Genomic DNA, 21,147 nt, shown 5'->3' on the forward strand with positions numbered 1-21,147 from the left:
AGGATTGATGATTGCCGTCATTCCGATTGACCGTTGCGTTACTTTAATCGTTCCCGCGAGGCAGAGGTGTCGGCGGAAGTCGTCTCGATCCTCGGCGAGGAGCAACAGTGCTTACCGGTGAAGTCGTTCTTCGAACATCGCCGACGCCTGTGGACAATTAGTGTCGGTTACCATCAACGTTCTGATCGTTGGGCCTAAGTAGATTGGCTAGTGTATTTTCCACCGTCCCGCTGGATATAGAGTCTTGTATAATTCGCACGGAGTGCGGCTGTTGGCTAGGCTCCAAATCCTTGGGCTCTCGGCGAGCGATAAGTACCTCGGATGCAGTTTAATGATTGATGTGGACTATATTCTCAGCTGTTGACTTTGCGAGATCTATGAGCCCGGTCATCGGAAACCGACGCTTTGTTTCCTCATCGACGCGCTGCTGATCGACGCCGTTAGGAGCATCCTCGCTCCCGGTCCGCCGGTCTCTCCCCCCGGTTAAGAGAGAAAGAGCCGTGGGTTTCAAGGTGTCCTGTCAGCACGCAACTCGCATCTCCGGGCGGACCGCGGAGGAGCTATTTAAAAGTTGCGGCATCAGGCTCGCGTGACGCTCGGCCCGTTAACCGTGATGGCAGTTCCGCGCGGCGAGGATTAAGGCGATCCATTAAAAAACGGCGGGGGCAGACGTCCGTCACGCGACACCCGGCGAACGGGTGTTCCAATTAGCCCGGAAGAGACGGACAACACCGGACGTTGATCGTCGATGAGGACGATGGCAGTTGCCCCGTTATCGCGTGCGGACGCTCGTTTGTCGAGGCACGCGCGGAGACGCAGGATCGAGCCGGCGGGACCGGAGCCAGTAGCAGCGGACGCAACCTTCGCCGACTGAACCGCGGGGAGGATATAGATGACAGAGAGTGGACAGAGGCGTCGCCGTGATGGAACTTCCGTTAAATGCCACCGAGTCGGTTAACAACTTGAGCGTGACCGCGGTGACCGCGTCCCCCAGCTTCGAGCTGAACCTGCCGTACACGGTCTGCGAGATTCTGGTGGCGGTGTGCGCGGTCCTCGGCAACGGCCTCGTCATCGTCGTCTTCAGCAAGGAGAGGAAGCTTCGCAGGCGGACCAATTATTACATCATCTCGCTGGCCACCGCGGACCTGTTGGTCGGTCTGTTCGCCATACCGTTCGCGATCCTCGCCAGCATCGGTCTGCCCAACAACTTCCATGCCTGCCTCTTCACCGTCTCTGTCCTGGTCGTGCTCTGCACCATCAGCATCTTCTGCCTGGTCGCGGTGTCCGTGGATCGTTACTGGGCGATACTCCATCCCATGGGATACTCACGCACCGTGCGCACTAAAACTGCCATAGGTAAGGGATGAACGATGGGGCTCGGTGACTCCAGGGACGATGATCCGGTAGTTGGACGTATCGCGGCAACTCTCGGAACAGGGATTTCGAGAATTTATGTCCTCAGACGTATACGATCGACGTGCTGTGTTAACGTTGACACGAACGGTTATTTTGTTGAAACAATTAGCATTTCTTTGGAATTTTCAAGTAATTGAGAATAGTAGTATACGCTTAATGGTACGTTACGTTGGAACGCGTGGAATGCTTGTCACTGTAGATGTTGTTTTATGGGGCTTCTTTAAGGGTTGCGGCTGCTACGGTCTTATCGGTGTGTCGTCGTGATGGATCATGGACTGGAAAATGTAGTACGTTAGGTTAATGGAATATTGACGACTGTTCGAAACATTTCCGCGCTCGCGCTGCACTGCTGGAAATTAGTTGTCCGAAACTTGGAACCAGTTTGAATTGCGATGAAATTACGATTGCGTGGTAGCTGTTCGTTGGAAAATCGTGCTCGATAATTCGGATAATAGAAGAAAGGAGTTTCCTGAAGTTGGAAATAAACTAACGAGATTTCTCGATACTTTATTCCGTGGAACGTACCCTGGAGCGTCTTATTTGCCGAGCACAGACGCCACCTGTTGCCAGCTTAATTGCTTCTCGCGACTACGCATAAGTTCAACCGAATTTAAAATTCCCGTTGCTCGCAATGCGCGCGTGTGTTCCTCGTATACCATTTGTGAGATTTAACGAATCTCGAGAATTCTAAATGAAACGGTAACTTTGTTACACGATGCTGGCAATATCGCACTAGAGAGAACGCGCCGTTACAATGTCGTCCAATCAGGTGCGAAACGGCTCGATAGTTCATATGCTAATGCACCCTGATACGTGACTGGCATCCATCATTATCTCGAGGATTTATCGGCGAAACCGCGAATTTACTGAAAATTCATGCGAGATTATAGGATGATCTTTCGCGCCAATGCATTATCCGGCGATTAAGTTGTTCGACGGTTTGAATTTCTTGTTGGAACGCAAAGCAAAACACTCGATTCCGATGCACGTCCGATCGCGCGTGTAACAAGTGCCCCTGGGTAAACAATTCTGCAAATTATAATTGCGTGTAAACGTTGTTTCACCTCAGATTAATTAAACGGATACGTGCAGAACGTTTCTGGGAAACACCACTTCAATTGGTCGGTCGGATTGCGTAACGATTCTTCGAATTTCCAGCTGAGTCCACACAACGATTGACTCGTACTACTCGGGCCGATTTCTTCGTTCCATCCAGCCGCGAGGCAACCTCGCTCCTGACTTTCACTCGCTGCAAAATCGTAATACAATTATTCGCTGTGACGTTACACAAAAAAGCTAGATAAACCATCGGGGAAACGTAAGAAATATTTCAAAGCGAAACCCACGTATGCGATCATCATGCGTTCGATTTCCCGAGAGACTTTTCCTCTTTCCTCTCGCTCTGTTTCCTATGGATGGAAATCCTGGCTTCGTACCTTGCATCTGAACAGGGAAACGTGAAATAATCTCAGCGCGCCGAGAATTCTCGAATACGCGACGGATACTATGAATTCCTTTTATCGCCGCTCGATTACTAGACCTTCGAACGCGTGACGTCGAATATTAACGGCGACGCCGGTCCAACGGCGTTATTAAAACCCAGTAAAAAGGACGACGCATTTCACGCGGGGCGACAATAAAAACGGCCCCTCTCGAATCGAAAGACAATTCGTGGAAGAAAAACAATTAATCGTCCGGTTACACGTTCCTCGTTCCGCCGACGCCGGACGGGCGTGATTAATTCAAGCGTTTCGCCTGTTTATGGCCCGAGTGATTTTAATTACGAGCAGGCCGGCCGATACCATCTTCCCGGCGAGCGAAAAAGGTGCGTTTATTACCCTGCTCCGGAATCGATAACGTTCACGTGCGCTCCTATCATCGGTACCGTTGACCGACTTTCCGTTCTAACGCTTTTTGCACCGAAGGACCTTCTCCTCTCGTTCAGGCCTCGACAAGATAAAAACGGGAGGACCCGAAGAAGGATCTCATTCAATTTTCCGGGGAATATTGTGCCCCGCCTGGGCAGCTCGATTTATCAAAACCGCGGAGAGTAATCTCCATGATAATCTATCGATCCGCTTCATCGGTACTTAGCCTCTATCCGTGACAGGTCGTTTGTTATGATAGAAGTGGTCGAAAAATTGCAGGGACGGCTTCAAAGATTCTTGAACGAACACCGTCGTCGATGGAACGGTTTGCACAACGGCGATTTCGACTGGTTGCAGGTATAATTTGCCTGTGCTGGGTCACCGGGACGCTGGTCGGTTTCCTGCCGTTGCTGGGCTGGAACACCGGACAAAAGTCAAACGAGAAGTGCATTTTCACCGAGGTGATGGACTACGACTACCTCGTGTTCCTCTACTTCGCCACGATCATCTTCCCCGCGCTGATAATTGCAGCGTTCTACGCCCATATATACAGAGTGGTCGTAAAACAGGTCAGACACTTTTGTCGTAAACATGCACGCGACTGACCCGTAATCAGCGAGACGAAGTAACGAAGAACCGGCACGTGTCTGGGATTCTACGTAATTTCAGGAATGATGTAGACTAAGCTTTGTGTCTTGTTCGAGCTTGTTCCGCGGTTTGACAATAGAAACTGAGCAGATTAACACGTTCCGTGCCACGGAAATTTCGGTTATATTTTTCTTATGCACTGTATTGATTTCTTTAATAAAATATTAAGTTGTATCGAAGATTCTGGTCATTTTTATATGTTTTGATATTCCTTTATGCTCTCGCTGCTTTGTAACGTACACCATGTGACCATGCGTCTCTTAAAGGTTCTTACAGAAATGGCACTGAACGTGTTAATGGTTCCCCGTAATTAACCAGAAACTCGCTGCTAATCTATTGCCGCTGATTGATCGGATTATTCCGATTCCGTCAAAGCATGTGAGTACTGTTCTCATCTCGTGAGATGCACCGGGTGCTGATCAATGATCAGCCGGCAAGGTGATGCATCTCCCGAATGAAGAAAGTAACGAAAACAAGAAAGGAAGTACAGAATGAGCCTCGCTTGATCAGCTTTCGAATGAAAATCACCGCCTTTCCCTAAAATATTTCCTCATTCAAGGTCATAAACTTGCACCACCTGAAAGGACCAATACCGTTTGCGCTATTTTTCCATATCTGTTCCGTTAATTGTATCTTCATTAAGAATTGCAGCTCGCTTGTTAGGCTGAACGATGATACATTAACAGTTACAGCAAATAGTAACGATGAATCCTGGCCGCCGAAACCAAACGACGGGTCCTATGTTGAGACTACTCGGGGCAGCCAGGAAACGGGAAGTGAAGGCCACGCAGAACCTCTCGCGGATCGTTGTGTTCTTCATCATCTGTTGGTTCCCGTTGTACACCATCAACTGCGTGATGGCGTTCTGTCCCGGGTGTAAGGTGAACGACATCCTCATGAACTTCTGCATTATCCTGTCGCACCTGAACTCGGCCGGCAACCCGTTGCTCTACGCTTATCACCTGAAGGACTTCCGGGCGGCGCTGAAGAACTTCATGTGGAGGCTCCTCTTCCCGCACAGCGACGTCAAGTCCAGCATGATCAGCGTGATCCAGGACCGTGGATCGTTGGTCGGCTCCCAGAGACAACTGCAGAGGCAAATCGCAATGTCCGCTGCCAGGAGCCAACGGTCCAGTTTGTTGCGCCAGGTTAGCTGCCACTGATGTTCACTCTGTGGACAGACGTTTTGCTTTTTAGTAAAGAATCATTTAACCCTTTCCATTCAAGAGGTGACTGTCACCACTTAATTTGAATTCAATTCCTGCGATTTCCTCGTATAAACACTGATTATTTGAAGACATCTCTACATTGTAAATAACGCTGCTTATTACGGTGACATTCAGCAAGACATACCTGCGATAAAAACAACGCAATTGAATGAAATAATTAAACATTGCATTTCCTTCGTTTCGCATATTCTACAGCTTAAAATCGTGCGTTCAACGTGTTAATCTCCATGAACAATGCTGCGATTGCCATCTGCTGTCTGAAAGTAGAACCACAAATCGCACGCTACTTTGAGAGTAGATAACATTGTCATTAAACTCGAATAATCGGCTTTTAATGATCCCGTCGTTATCAGTGCATACTCGATCTGTATACCGATGGTTTTTCGTCGAGTTCCTTTAAATAAAGTTGCGATTTTATCTGAGTTCCCACAGCTTATTGGAAATATATCTTATCTTATCGACTGTTTGATGTGTGATCCGCATCCAGGTGACTGACGTCAGATTCAAACCCTCGGCTACACCTAGGAGCGCCTCGATTCGCGAGAAAGAGGCTCCCGACGAGTCGAGCTCGTCCCACAGCGACAAACAGGAAATCGACGGTTTGAGCAACGACAACGCGAGCCAGAACAGCAACGAGGAGCATCGCAGCGAGAGCGATAGTTCTTCGAATAATCGGTTGAACAAGAGCCTATCGAGAGCACCATCTTGCGTCTCCTCGATAGAACTTCAGACTTACAAGCCCTTGGTACCGTTACTTCCGGCGGAAATCGATCGCGTCGAAGAAACACCACCTGCGTCGATTTTCGTTATCGAGGTGGACGTGAATCACGTCGATTCCGTTCGAGAATTAGCGGACGAGGAACTGACGGAGCAGAAGGAAGAGGGTTGATAACCTCTTTATCCGCTGCCAATGAGAAATCGATGATTCGAGCACAAATGGATTAGCTAGATCGCGAACGCGACGAATTTTTGATGTTAACGTCGCATTCGATGTACGATATTCCGAGACCTGGCGTTGATACTCATCGTAATTGCGCGGGATAAAACCTCTGACGCGTTTGATTTGTTATTTTGTTTTTTGTTTTTGTTTTTTAATATCGTTACCGTTGCGTGGGTGTCCACTGTTAAATTATTATCTGTATTTTAGTACATCTTGCATTAAGACTGGGAATATTCGACTGAACATGTTCTGAGATTATGTTTCACTGTTGACGTTCGGTACTGTGAATGTACGATGACAGGTGATAATGTTAAGCACGGTTAGAGTATGCACTGAGGATGATCGATCCACTTTTTTACGGACATCGAGTAATATTATTTCGTGACTAGGTTCTAGCAAGAGAATTTGTTTATTATCATTTGTATACGGACATGTAGATTGTTCAATGACATATCTGTAAGACCATATCTATAACGGAACACAACGATCTTGTATGGAAATTGTATGTAACTGTGAAACGGAAATCGAAGAGTAATCGGGAAAAGAGAATTTTTAATTAGAGATCGTTTTGATGTTAATTCTAAAAAAACTGATTGGCGAATAGATATTTGAATTTGTGAAAGTCTCAAAGAAATCGCTACGTAAGGTTCTTTGTATGTTAGTGATAAATTGGTATGTATATTACAAATTAAGCGAAATAAATGTTACAACATTGTCATCTCCATTTCGATGGAAGTATTCGTTGATTATTATCTCCAAAGATATAATGTTGTTTAAATATATAGTTGTACTTACGTGTAAAAATATTTTCGTACCTCTGTGAACTGTCGTCTTCAAATGGCGGTTACTTTGCGCCTGCGTCTTAGATGCATTTGAAGTTAGCGTATTCAGCAACAGGTAGCGTTTCAAACATGGAGGACACTTCATTTCCCGCCAAAACTTATTGTCAATGCAGCGATCGATGCGGGTACGAGGAAATCGAAATTTGTAGAGTGAATATTATCTAGTTCGGAAATTAATGAGGAAATAACAGTTAATTATGGATCCAAGTGAAGTAGAGTTTCTTGGTGAAAAGGAGTTGGTCTCAATTGTGCCAAACTTTACCTTCGATATGATCCATTTGATATCGGGATCAGTTGGGCCTTTTCGTGCTGGTATACCTGTCAAAGTTCCAATCTGGTTAGCAGTGAATTTGAAACAGCAACAAAAGTGTCGAATTATTCATCAGGATTGGATGGATGCCGATATCTTGAACGAAGCGAAAGAAGAAGAAAAATTATCGAAGTAAGCCCAGATTTTCCTATTCGTATTATTTCGTTATGTGATACATTTATATTATTCTAGATTGTTTACCAAAATGCCTAGCAATCATTACATAGACGAAGCGCAACTTCTACTAAGCCATGGCAGTGAAGATATACCTGATTCAGACAGGATAAGGACAGCAATAAAGGTGAAACAGATGTCAAATGTTTATTTCATTTATATTAATATATATATATCGCGAATTACAGGATATATGGGACATAAGAATGTCCAAGCTACGTACATCAATAAGTGCCTTTCTAAAAAGTGAAGGTCTACATGCAAAATTGGATCATTTAACTGCCATGGAAATTAATAGTGTAAGACCTTTGTTACCACATGCTTTGGATCAGATGTATAGGATTCAAAATGTAAGTGTTTGAATACATTAATGTCTATTAATAACTTATCAAGTATGACTTCTTTAATAATAAATTAATTTCATTTTTTAGATGGACAGGATGACAGACTCAGAAATGCCAGATAGTTCTCAAAGCTTATAAAGTTGAGATTGTTATATTTTTAAATTATCTTGTATGTATAATATAGTAATGGTATTTGTGTATTATTAAGTTGCATTGCATTTGATTAGTCAATTTTATATAAATGGAAAAGATTATTGGTATGGATAAAAAAAATGTTACTCTACTGATCTGTAATATACGAACATGATATAATAGTTTTATTATTTCTTATTCTTAAATCATTACATACAGTCACTAGCATCTCAATCACAATTTCTCATTATCATTAACGTGTAGTAAATGCGTATTTACACTAGTAGATCTGTCACGCTGACAAATTGCTCGCTCGCTCCCTCCTCTTTTCACAATATTTACATTCCCTAAGCTTATAGTACACAGTCCTTTAATAATCTTTGATTTGAATTCTTAAAAGTAAACCCCTTCAGCGAACACGATATTGTTCGATCAGAGAACTTTTCAAGCTTTTAATATTACGATTTCAACGTGACGTTAACTTGTGGAATATCGATTGTAACGTCACACGGAATGGAAATTCATGTTTGCCGAATAAGCGATGACAATAGTTGGGAACCGTAAAGCAACGGAAATTATCAATTTCACAGTACAAAACGTTAGTTAGAAAATAAGTCAGGATAATTAAAAATTTATACAAAAAAATCGTAGAACGCGATACGAACATCTTTATGCAGTCCCCCAATGAAAGATCTCGTCCTAGGACATTAACGGCAATACCTCTAAAATTGTAATCGATTTCGGGGCAGTGATGTGCATGTTCGGATACTTGGAGTTAAATCACGATCGAACAGTTTTCCAGCTATCGTTATGACTTTATCAACGTATTGATATTTCCCTCGGAAGGTGAGTAGTCCAAACACGACATTTAATCGAGCGAATCGTACAAATTCGGAGATACCGCTGTACTATTGTTTCTAAAACTTTCAGAGATACCCTGAATAAATGTTACTATGGTATACAATGTAAGTACCATGTGCCCTGTATGTAAAGTACTCCGCACTATCACACCAAGTACACGGCCGACGTAAATAAATACAATTATCGTGAAACATTTACTGGACTGTCATTACGTGTAACATAAGAAATGCGTAACAACCGCATCGCAAACTATTTACGTAAAACGATATCAAAGTGTGTTACGTGGAACGATAGTAGACGAGTTAGTGTACGGTACACGCTATCGAATTCTGATCGTACACGACCGTTACGTTTTTAGACGGCCACGATTTTACTAGGATCGACCTTCACCCGTATGAACATGGTGTTGTCTTTCACGAAATGCCGTTTCTTCACCATTTCGTGGGAAACGAATCGGGGAAAGCCGAAACCGAGGGAGTCAGGCTCGCGACTGGGCCTCTGGAAGTTCTTCCATGTTGGATCGGGTATAAAGCTTTCAACAATATTGCACGCCTTCTCCGCGACCACCGTCTGATCGAATATGGTGAACGACACGCTGTGAGAGAATGGCCACCGCAACAGAGCATCGTATTCCCCGGGAAGAATCTTTATGTATATGGAGATGTGACTTCCTTCGCCGGTTCCATTTCCGTTTAAGAAAACCGATGCCTGGAAAAGTGAAATATCACTGTCAGTAAAGGACGTCGCGCTAAGGCTTTATAATTAAGTATAATCGCGTGTGTACATACTTGCAGCTTGTAACCATATTGACTAGTGTAGAAAGGAGGGCTAACCAACTCCATGCCCTCTTTGGCCTTTGCCTCAGACATTTTGGCGCTGTAGTCTGTAATCTTCCATATCAGTGTGCCCGTGTAATTTAATGACAATTTACTGATAGCTGACTTCAGGCTGGTTATTTGATGCTGCTGCTTTGTCACCACACTGCACATCAGGCTCAGGTGCATCTTCGCGGATTCCTCTAAATGTTTATCCAACGAGAACCTGTTTCCCTGCGATAAGGAACGAAATCTGTTAGAAACATCTTCAAAGGCGACAGTGTATATCCGCAGAGAATAATGATTTCTCGATTTACCTTGAAGCGACAACCAGCATCCTTGAAAGTACAGGACAGAAGGTGCGTGGTGCAGTGGTCCTTCAAGTGAACTTCCAAGTCCTCCCTCGGTAGCACTGCAGTTTCACAGCGATGAGGACAGGCGACCGGGAAACGGCCACACTTGGTGTGATGGGCACCGAGCGTGTCGAAGACGAACTCTTTGTTGCAGTATCGACAGGCCACCAGCCTTTTCGCGCACTCGCCCAGCTTGTGCTGGCTGAGATGCCTTCTCTGCACCTTCATGCCGCATTTGTTCTCGCAGTAAAGGGGCTCGTAGCCACACGTGCCCGTGTGCTTCTGCAAAGAAACGAGTCAGAACATCAGTAACAAAGTTGGAGACACGCTACCTTAATCCTACATCTAACGACATCGAGACTGATGATTTACTTCATAAAATCTTCAAGATCTACCTCAGTCTAGAAACTCGGAACGAGTAATCCATTTAAAAAAGGTACTCGTTCAAATAATACGATACCTCACTCAGAGCTGAATATAAATTAGGAAACAGATGTGGCAACACCTAGCAGTTTAAGTAGCCCGACACGGGATCGTTCAAGTGCTAGCACACTGAGACCACCTTCGGAGCATTCATCATCAAAGGTGACTTCTCAAGGAAGTCCCTCAAACGCAGACTTCAACGAGCAGTTATGACAACTCCGACGATGTTGCTAGCCGGCGTTTGAAGTCAGCATTGACTGATTCGGCTCGAAGATATTTCAAGACGTTCACGAAAAGAGGAGGTCAAGGACTATGCCTCGGGCCATTCGGAGTCCGACGAGGCTGCCATCCGTGAAAAACTTCGGCGGGCCGTTGCAACGGCCGGCGGGCCCGTAAAAATATTCAAGAAATTTCCTTTCGTTCCGCGCGCGCCTCCTCTTTGTTTCTGTTCCCCGGTTGGTTGTGTACAGTTAACGGCCTGGCACCCGATCGTGGTTCTCTAATTAATGCGGGAGCAGTTACCTCGAGCGTGTGACCGGTGAATTCTTTGGCACAGAAGTCGCAGCGTGCTCGCCGCTGAGCACAAGTGTACTTCAAATGGTCCTCCATGAGTACGCGCGGGATCATTGCGCCGCACTTGTTGCTGCAGGGCACCGCATCGTGCTTGCAGGTATTCAGGTGAGCCTAAACAGATCAACGAAATCGTTACAATACATTCAACACGCTTCAACGAGTGTTAAGGAACATTTGACAGTAGATTTACGGACGTTTATACACTTGATTCTATTGTTCCTAGGAAACTGTGTTTATTCATACAAACTTCGAAAATTGTAGCTTCAAAACTAGAGCAATGCGTATTCGTATAACTGCAAGAATGAAAATTGACTTAAACTATTACTAAATAATATTGAAAAAGTTCAATATAATACGTTCCGTAAGTCTGTTAATGAAATTCGAGAGGATCTATGAAACTAATTAACCTTTGCTCTCAGAAGTCCTTTGTTAGCCGAAAATAATTTTGATGCACTAATGTTTCAATTCAAGTTGAACTCGGTGAAATATAAAATAATGAATTGAATAATAATTTCTATTGAACTCGTATGGTAGTACAATTTTATCGAATTCCAATTTATTTCGCTTTTATCCTGACTGACGGTCTCCTTCCGACCGTCCGACGTTGGAACACGGTGTCTCCTATCCTCTAATTGTCCCGAACGATGCGTTTAATTGCCGTGCGCATTCATTCCGGTGGGAAAGAGGATACAAGGAAAATCAGAGACGCGGGGGACTCACCTTCAACTTTCTAAGTTCGTCCGACCACTTGCACCCGTCCTTGTGATGGATGCAATACACAATGGAGCCCATTATTGCCTTTTCAGCTTCCAAGTCCTGGAAATTCTGTAACGCACAAAGAACACGAGATCGTTATCGCAACGAGCTTTTCCCAGACGAAAAACGGCGCGTTTATCGCGATCGACCGGTTGCTATCGGTAACCGAGCCAGTCACGAGTTCAAATGACTGACTCGGTCCTCTCTGTTATTCGAAATTCCGCAAATTCTCTGGGCATTCTTTTTCCTCGACATTTGAAAATAAGAAATTTTAACTTAAACGTTTAATACCATCTTTCAACGAGTCAGTTTTATATGAGCTACATTAATATCGCCATTAAAAAGGTACGTCCGATTAAAACCGGAGATATCAACTTGAAATTGAATTCTTCCCAATTTGAACGTCGAACCGTTCAACCTCCTAAAAACTGAACTTTCCTTCAGTCTTCGTGTCGCAGATCTCGTCGCTAGCAAACAGTACGAGTAGCAACTAAAAAATCTAATGAAAACTCTCCGAATCCAACGATAATACTACCTCTAAGTTTAAGTGCTGAAAGAGAGGTTTTTCAGGGTCAGTCCGCGAACAGCGGTTTTCAACAGCAGAAACAGTTTCTCGCGCCGCGTCGAATACACTTAATTTACGAGAGAAACTAGCGATCGAATCGCACGTAACCGTGAAAATTTTTCGCCGGTCCGTGGACGACGCGTCGAGGAACTATTGTCCTCCGACGCGAGCGATCCTCAGAGCCGGAGAACTGGACCCCATCGAACGTGGGCAGCGATTAATTGGGTAACAGGTAGTCGTTGCCGGTCGACTATGTCCGCGACATAGCCCCGCGCCGAGACTCATGCCCAATAAACAACTCGTTTGGCATTCCAAGGCACCGTAAAATATGGTAATTCATTTTCTCCGATGCGCGTCTGGTACCGGTTGCTATGCTCCAATCATTCTTGCCCGGTCGACCCGCATGCCGCCCTTGTCTAGCCGGCAACGAATATTCGTGTCTCGCAGACAGACTCCCGGCGAATAGTTGGTACCGGTCGGTCCATACGTCTGTTCCTCCCTTCAGAAGCGGCGAGAATTATTTGAGTACCTCCCAACAACCCGCATAGGAGGCTCGCCGCACGAAAATACATTCAGTTTTCCCACACGCGGCCGATCGAGTTTCACGAGTCCTTTTTCAAATTGTACAGATACACCTTCTTCTGGACTATCCATTATATTCCCCTATTTTCGCCGCGTTTGGTCTTCTATTTCTGTACCGAGCCACGGAATATTATTAACCCCCTGACGTAGTGTTTACTTTCTGTACCGAGCTCGCGTAACATTTTACCATCGGCAATTTCGAAGAAGTACTGCAAAATTGTCTATTCTACTTTGAGCAAATTTCATTTGGAGATAATACATTGATAGCACAACAGTTTCTTTGATTTGATACATGAGCAATGTAATAATGGTTAACCCGTTGCCTTGTAATATCGTGTCAGATTCGTGAAAATTCCAAATACAATCTAGTATAATGTAAACGTTACTCGATTCTTTTGAATTCTAATTAAATATTCCTATTATTAATTACTATATTTTAGAGCAATGGGCACAGAATATCCCTACGATTTTCCTCTTTTTCCACTAAATGTTCAATGGTGAAGTGGTTGTACCTATCACAGTTGAGAAGGAAATCATACAGCAAGGGGTTAACCCTTTCCTCGGTCAACTCTGATTCAATTTTTCTGGTTACCATGGATCACACTGGCTACCAAGAAATCGGAGTTGCACGAAGATTAGACTTTCATCGACAGATCGTTTACGAGAAATGTACAGTGTCGGAAGATTATCTTTTATATGGTTATTGAGTGTGATGTTTGTCGAGTGTCGCACTGGAGGTGACTCAGGGGTTTCAGGGAAATGTATCCTTCGTGACTCCGGGGATTATCAGGGATCGCCGACGGTAATAAGGGATTAGATAACCGATTACTGCGTTACGAATCGCGTGTTCCGCTTCCATGTCGCTCGCTTTCGGAGAAAGTTCGGTACGCGTGAACTAGACCCAGTGAACTTTATCAGTGGCTCGATGTCGTTAACGAAGTGGCGTCGTTTTACGAAAATGGGGGTTAGAAATTCGGAATTTCATAGGGTTTTCGTCGAGCTTCATGTTTATCTTTTGAGGTTCCTAAATTGGAGTATTTGTGTCAGTGTTTCATACAAGTTATCGAATTTCTTATTAAACTTCTGCAGATATACTAACATTCCTATTGTAGAGAGCTATGTTTCTCAGTCTTTTTTCTGGGTGGTCCGGCAGCCAATTATCGAATAGCTGAGCAATTCGTTCCAATGGGAATAAGTCGGAAAACGGTACCTGGAATCCGCGTTGCTCGAATTCCTTCGAGATTCTAGCCTCGGTTTACATATGGAAACGTATTTCGAAGTGTATCGCGATCCAAGACAGATTCAACGATGAACGGGTCGTCGTGTCCAATTATTTTCCTAATTTTAAGGTCGCCCTGGTTACTCATTCGACTTAGTAATAATACACATAATAAGTACCATTTCGTTTCTGAAGAGAAATCGAGTGAACTATTCCGCCATTTCCAACATGACAAAGATACTTTCGTAAATTTAACACTAGAACTGGCAAGTAGATCGAAATTACCCGTTCCTGGTTTCTTTGTTTACAATGATTGAAAAGGTAATTCTCCAGGAAATTACTAAGGAAATCGAGTCGCTAACGCGCAGAGTGATTCACAAATCACTCGTAATTTCTCAATAGACGCATTCTTAGAGTCCCGAAGCGGTTCTACTGCTCGGTAGTTTCACTGTTAATCGATTTCCCCAATCAACGGTTGAGATCTGTGCACATCCCGCGGGGAAGGTGGAGCCCGCGTGGAACGTCGGTGGCTGCATTCCGATCCTTTTAGAATTTTCATGCCGCCCGCTCGCTCCCGGTTCCAGGAAGAACGCGGCCGACCGCCGCCGCCACTCCGTGACGGTTTTCGGAAATAGCGAGGTCAATAATAACCCTGATGCAGGGAAGCGCCCCGTACCGAGAAACCGGCCACGCGGGAGGCGAAAACGGGAATATATTTAACGCGTTGCGTCGCGCCGCGCGCTCGGGGAAGCGTTATTGCGCCCTATTAATATTTCCGGTGGATTCCCGATGCTTTAACCCCCTCGCGGCCCGAGCTGCTCCAGGTTTCCCGCTTCACGAATTCACAGCGGCGCGACTCGATCCGATTATAGTTTAACGCGTCGACTGGCGCAGTCATCGATGAGCAAGGGCTTCCATATGACAAGGAAATAATGGCAACTCGCGAGGTAACCGGTGTCGAATAAAACTAGTATCGTGGTACTAAATAATTAACCTCTAACACAGCGGAAGTTCGCGTTTACTTATCACCGAGAAATACTGTAACATAGACAAGCGGAAAGTTCACAGAAATGAACTAGTAAATACTTAATATATTGATTGTAAATAATACAAGAGTAACAGTGATGAAAATGGTAAAATAATTTCGTCGCGAATATGGCGACGTTGGACGCCGTGACGTCAATATGGCACTGCTCCGTTAAGGGTTAACAACTCTGTCTTTGCTAGGGAAAGGATGAGTGACAGATGGAACGCTGCGGTTCCTTGCGTATTAGAGAATTATTGACAGTAAAAGCGAGAAAGCATCGGAGAGCAATTCTTCGGAAGGTTAGAATGGCAGACAACAATGCAGAATATAAAATAGCTGCGAGCAGTCGCGACCGGTTACGCGACCTGCACCAATAATTCTCGACTTCCTTTCCTCCGATTTGCACTGGTGGAATACATTCTGGAAGAGATTCATAGGAATCTTTATAAATAATCGTTTTCATAATACAACGGAGCATTCGAGGAGCAATGAAAATCGGTAAGAGATGAATCAAGAGTCTGTTTACAAAGGAATAACGGGAACTTGAAAAATTCGATCCTTTCGGTACACGCGAACGTTCGAAACCCTTTCGCAGTGAATAAATTTTTGAAATACAAGCGGATGAGATTTATTCGTGGAAGCGAATCGACAAATCGATCCCGCAGATCCGATCGGAGAGGCCGGCGAGGTGTTGGCGTCGTTCGCGAACCGCCGCGCCGCGTCCCGAGGAGGCCAGTGTCCACTTTCGTGTCAGGTATTTCCACACAGGTACACCCGGTATACACGGGGACGTCTGGAGGCGCGTTGCGAGTTGAAACCTGCACGACCGGCAAGGTCGAGGAACCTAACGCAACCCAGCCGGTGCCGGCGAGATATAAACACCGCCGGGAATGGAAGAGACAGACCTACCTCTTCAGTTTCGAGATTGCGAGGATGAAATTAAGGGGGAAAAAACGAAAGACAAACGGAACAGAGGAGTCAAACAAAAACGAGAATAAAAGGGGCGAGGAAAGACGGTACGAAACGATCCCGTCGCCGAATAAAAAATACACTTGCACTGGTCGCGATCGGCTCTTGATCCCGGCCGTCCCCCGGCGGCCACTTTTTCTTCCAAAATGGTGGCCGATCGCGCACGCCGCGACCCGATGCAAATCTCGTGAAATGTAAAGGGAACAAACGGATCCTTTTACCCGCGTCTCTCGCGATCGGAGCAGGAAACATTTGCCGCTCGCCAAGGACACGTCCGTGTTTTCTTGCCCGCGAACGAATGATCGAATTCTTTAATCCTTTGACGGCGAACGTCGGTGTTTTCGAGACATCGAGCAGGATTCGATGGCGTAAACATTCTCTGTTGAGGATTTTGAGTATTTCAAAAAGTAATGGAAGGATTCGTTGAAGTATATAAAACCTTCAGCAGATCTCCTGCTATTCGAGCGATTAAGTAGTTTGTAATTAACTTAGCATTTCGTGTATGAAGGTTCGATCTCGCCAAAATGTCGGCATCCGTCCGGAAAGGGTGACATTTGTTGGTCCGCGATCGTGGTAATCGCCGTGAGCGGAATTGGTGTCGCTCGTCGCGCGTAAACATGGCGGCCGAGTTTGTAAACGTCGTTTTTCTAATTGAAACAATGAACTTCGCGGATTACGTTTAATTATGGTAATAACGGTTCCGTTACGCGTGTCCGTAAATTCGTGTAGCAAGTGTAGAAGAGTTCAAACGGGCGCCGGAACAATTGGATGAACGGACGGGGCCACGAATTAATTAAAACAAAGAGCGTCCAATTAAGCAGTCCGCCGGGGCAACGATCCCGCCTTGCGCAAGTTCCGTAATGCCGTCGAAACGAGAACCGTGTGCTTTCTCTCTCTCTTTTCCTCTGTCCTTCTCTCCCTTTCTCGCGCGCTCCGGCACAGACAGCGGTATGGAAGAGCTGTACAAACAACGGAAAATCATATTACCGAAAGCGTTGTTACGTAAGTTCGAAAGTTTAGCGAAACGACTGAGATCGGAGCAACAGTTTCGATAGATTCCGTGGATCACGCGAGGCTACCTTTATTTTTCACTTTGTCCGAGGATTTTCCATCTCGCGCTTAGCATTCTTCGATCCTCTGAATAAATTATCAATAATGGAGACCAATTTAATTTAACAACGGAGACGAAAGTGTGACTATTTTATGGAAACGTTGGGTCTGAAGAATTGGGGTTTTAGAAGCTGATTCTTAAGTCTGGTACTAAGGGAAACTAAGATAACGAACGGCAATTTCGAACAATTAGAGAGTAAGAGGGGTATAATAAGCTGAAGCCTAAACATGTCGATGATTACAATAGTTTCTGTGCAGCCTGATAGGCGGATTATCAAAACGATAAAGTAGATGGAACGATCTTGATCCTAAAGTACATACAGATTTAGATAATGGAATCATTAGAAAGCCTGGTGCACACTTTGTTGTTAGAAGATTGATTAGAGTCTATCACGTGGTTGATCTCTAAAATATGGCACACAGATCATCACGAAAGTTCTGCCATTACCGTCATTTGCACCAATATTCACAAGCATTGAACGGCTATAGGCAGCATTTACAACCTGTTAAGTGCGAAATGTTGAAAACAATAACACATTTGATCAATCATCATTCCTCACGCCTAGTCATCGAGTCTCTCTACAATACCGTCAGTTGCTGGGAACCTGGCACTCGTGACGTCACAGGGCGGATACAGTCACCCCGAGAAACCCAATTGCGAGTCCGGAAATGATTCTCCCCACCCTTCGTTGCAACCCGATTGGAGTACGCGAGCATCTCGACCAATCGTATCTAGCAACCGAAAATTCGCGCGAGGAAGGCGTGTATTTTCGAATCTGACCACTCAGAGGAATGCGCCAGGTTCGCTGCAACGAACGATACTTGTCAGGAAACAAACCGATTCGAGCGGATCGTTTGCAAAGGAATGTCCCGAAGCGTGCGCTAAGATTTGGGTTCAACGAATGGCTCGATGTGTGACTGCACGGTGTCCGTTCCTGAAAGGAAGCTGGGCCCACCGAATTAGAATACCGGCGTCGAGCACCGCGAGCGAGGCTGACATCACACGCTGGCCGGCTCTCCGGTGCTGTTACAGCGGTTACAAGTCCTCGTGACGTCACGGCGAAATAACGGACACGATCTTCGCGTACGTTCCACTTATTCGGCCGGAGGACGACGGCGACGATGCTCTCCGCGTTTGTGTAGTGTCACTTGGAATTTCTCTGATCTAGGCGAACACAAGAGAGGCCTCCGCAACGAACCAGGGACTCGGAGCCCGAGACCCGACACACCTAAACGGCACGGTCGTTCGCGATTCGCCTTAACCCATTTTTCGCGGGTCGCCTAGCATCGGGCGTGTGCGTTGCCACGGCGAATCGAGAAACATCTGATTCCGCCGTGAAATTTGATAGAAACGTTCCGAGCGGTGGGCTGCTCCGACGTGTACGAGAGTAAGCGAGGCTTTACACATAAAGAATTTTACATGTAAGATTCATGTTGAATTTAGATGAAGCATATACAGTGGCGTTCGAAAGTTCCCGGCCAGGTCGTTTTTGGTATGGAGTCCACGCCACATCGGTGTGCAAATTAATGCGAAGGGTATGGCCAGAAAATACTAATATGTTAAATACTGTACATTAAATTATCATTATAATAGAAGGCGAGCGTTATTTTCTGTTTTAAACGCTCTGTGCCTGGAGACGCTTAAATACGTGGAATGATTTATTTCTTAGATAATATGTATAAATAGACGGCGTTGATTCCTTTGCAGTATCCACTCATGCGATATGTACTTCATACACGATAATGACGAAAAGTTCGCTTCATTGTGTAAGAAAAATTCCAAAAACGACCGGGAACTTTCGAACGCCATTATATACCGTTACCTTCGAAAGAGGTTTCATGAAAAATATGACTTTCATTAGAATCTCCGCCGCGCGCGAGCGAAATATTCGTATAATTTGGACTGATTAAACGGAAGCTAATTACGCGGCGTTATCCTGTTGTTAATAATTCCCGGGAGAATCAAGCTGATCGTTGCATATTTACTTTCGAGATCGGACACGCCGATAACGTGTAAGCGGTGATTCGGTCGAGCTTGCGCGTAATGAATAATGATCGTGTTCATTAAATTTCTGTTTTGAAATTTTTATCTCGCGTGTCCGACTCGGCGCGGCGTGGCGAAGGGGGTTCGTTACAATATTAATGGCGTCGAGAAAGGTGGGTTCAAAGTGTTAACAGTTGAGCGATGACCCCTGACAGTGTCGCCGATAAGCGGGGCGCCGGTCACCGGTGACCCCCGCGTTAAAAACGTATCCGCAGTATTTTAATGAAACGGAAAGCAGTCTGACGACAGGATCCGGCATTCGAAAAATTCCCCGGCGACATTAGCGATGCACGATCGAGACGGTTACACGCCTCGGAACTCCAACGGACGAATTTTTTCGTCGGCGCGCGCGCTCGCCCGAATCGCGCGCGACCTTGACAAGTCGATGACCAAAAAATTACCATACCTCGGAACGTTGCGCCCGGTGGGCCGTTTCGCGATCGAGATTTCGAATTTCGAATAACACGGCTCCGGTTTCCGATTCGACTTTTCGTTGGCCGACGCGTCCACGAGGATCTTGAGAGGGTTGTTCTGTTACAGGAAAGATGAACGATGTTAAAAATAGTTGCGTATGTAAAAATGTTAAAGTAGATTGTATCATTCGTATGACAGATTGATCAGTTTGTGTGATATTATTCATAGAATGACCTTAGTCGTTCGATCTTATTGTCTTCCAAGTGATTCGAAAACTTCGGCCGTTGACCATCGCGGCGATCAACGCGTTAATTGCGCGTTTTTCTTCGCGATTAGAGTATTCTCGTTTTGTTAGTCTTGATTGGGTAAACACAGCGTTCTCCTCGAATTTCGCGTTACTCGGCCGAGAAACGCAGGACTCGGATCGCGTGCGAATAGAAAACTTCGTGCCGGCTACACGCGGAGAACGAGGAGACTTCGAACCCCATAAATTACCGGTCGTGGGACGCCATTGAGCGATTTCCGAGTAATCCGCCCGTGACCCGCGTAGCTTCGCATGAAATAGGAATCGCAAGCTCCTTTTTTTCGGAGGCTGAAAAAACGCGTAATTAATCGCCGAAGAGTCTTGCATTAAAGGAAACACGGGTTGCCGGGTATAATTTCCTCGTAAATCCCGGGCAACCTTTAATCTCTAAGAACTTCCGTTACATGTTCATAGCATGTTTACAGAGGGATGCCGCCGCGACTACTGTAATTGTTTCTATTTTTTCGAATAAAGCCTCGCATTTATAAATAAACCGAGCATCGGAGCAGGTATACGAGAACACCGTACACGCTAGGTTCACCTAAAATCCAGCTGGAATGGGTGTGAGTTCTAATGAAATAAAGGAAACGCCGGTAGTAGCGGAAGCGACGCTTCCTCTGAAGCTAGTTCACGGATTAAACGAGAAAAACCAACCCGCCGAACGGCGATTGAGCAGTTATTTATTCATCGGCGCTCGATGTCTTCATCCCCCGAAGCCACTGCAACTTGTTTCGGTCCGATAAAAAGGCGGCTGGTTCTAATCGCCGACTACTCGTGTACAGTGGTACATTTTCGAGCTTCTTCGCCGGGTTGTAGCGACACGCTGCAACACGTTCCAGCTGTCGGAGAAACCTCGACGCGATACGTTCCCCGAGTAAAAACCGTACCGATAGCCTTTTATCTGCGGTGCACGCCTCGGCCCTATCTTATCGAGCCCGTGGAATCTACGAACTTCAAAGATGCCCGAGCGGATCATCCGTGACGGACGTATCTCCTATAATTACGCCGAAAAATTGCCCCGTAATTATTGTCCTACAGGCAATCTCTCGGATACAGAAAAACAAACGGACGATCCTCCCCGCGGACGTGTCCATGGCAGGGATATCGGGGATTGGTCCCGATCTCGTTGCGTAAATAAAGCGACGCGATAACAGTCGCCACTAATAACATCTATTATCGCCGATCTAAAATTGGACTCGCTATTAGCGGTATTTAACGACGCTACTAGA

At 45.5% G+C, this 21,147-nt stretch overlaps 3 protein-coding genes and 1 long non-coding RNA gene across 9 annotated transcripts in view; 2 read left to right on the forward strand and 2 right to left on the reverse strand.

Moving 5' to 3' along the window:
- The first annotated feature begins 923 nt into the window (after nucleotides 1-923).
- Nucleotides 924-6,825, forward strand: LOC116434920 (adenosine receptor A2b). Of its 2 annotated transcripts, none has more exons than XM_031993867.2 (4): nucleotides 924-1,356; nucleotides 3,642-3,853; nucleotides 4,619-5,080; nucleotides 5,649-6,825. In XM_031993867.2, exons 1-4 carry the CDS (start codon nucleotides 924-926, stop codon nucleotides 6,048-6,050), a joined length of 1,509 nt encoding a protein of 502 aa, XP_031849727.1. In that variant the 3' UTR covers nucleotides 6,051-6,825. The 2 variants fall into 2 exon arrangements, with proteins under 2 accessions (XP_031849727.1, XP_031849728.1); XM_031993868.2 differs by having other exon boundaries at nucleotides 4,625-5,080.
- Nucleotides 1,332-6,952, reverse strand: LOC116434927 (uncharacterized). The gene is made up of 4 exons (XR_004236664.2): nucleotides 6,897-6,952; nucleotides 2,481-5,103; nucleotides 1,585-1,691; nucleotides 1,332-1,480 (listed from the first exon to the last, which is right to left on the reverse strand). It is a non-coding gene; the product is annotated as an uncharacterized LOC116434927 (long non-coding RNA).
- Nucleotides 6,953-6,981: 29 nt separating this feature from the next.
- Nucleotides 6,982-8,085, forward strand: Psf2 (DNA replication complex GINS protein PSF2-like protein). Its single transcript, XM_031993878.2, has 4 exons — nucleotides 6,982-7,385; nucleotides 7,446-7,554; nucleotides 7,616-7,777; nucleotides 7,859-8,085. Exons 1-4 carry the CDS (start codon nucleotides 7,141-7,143, stop codon nucleotides 7,907-7,909), a joined length of 567 nt encoding a protein of 188 aa, XP_031849738.1. The 5' UTR covers nucleotides 6,982-7,140; the 3' UTR covers nucleotides 7,910-8,085.
- Nucleotides 8,061-21,147, reverse strand: part of Traf4 (TNF receptor associated factor 4) — a 47,679-nt gene continuing 34,592 nt past the window's right edge. For all 5 annotated transcript variants that reach the window (XM_031993873.2, XM_076371897.1, XM_031993871.2 and 2 more), the window contains 5 exons: nucleotides 11,649-11,753; nucleotides 10,878-11,039; nucleotides 9,897-10,214; nucleotides 9,553-9,813; nucleotides 8,061-9,472 (listed from right to left, as the gene is read on the reverse strand). In XM_031993873.2, coding sequence (XP_031849733.1) covers nucleotides 9,119-9,472; nucleotides 9,553-9,813; nucleotides 9,897-10,214; nucleotides 10,878-11,039; nucleotides 11,649-11,753 — 1,200 coding nt within the window. In that variant the 3' untranslated portion in view covers nucleotides 8,061-9,118. The remainder of the gene's footprint in view (nucleotides 9,473-9,552; nucleotides 9,814-9,896; nucleotides 10,215-10,877; nucleotides 11,040-11,648; nucleotides 11,754-21,147) is intronic.

Source organism: Nomia melanderi, chromosome 11 (assembly GCF_051020985.1).
Source record: "Nomia melanderi isolate GNS246 chromosome 11, iyNomMela1, whole genome shotgun sequence".
Taxonomy (NCBI): domain Eukaryota; kingdom Metazoa; phylum Arthropoda; class Insecta; order Hymenoptera; family Halictidae; genus Nomia; species Nomia melanderi.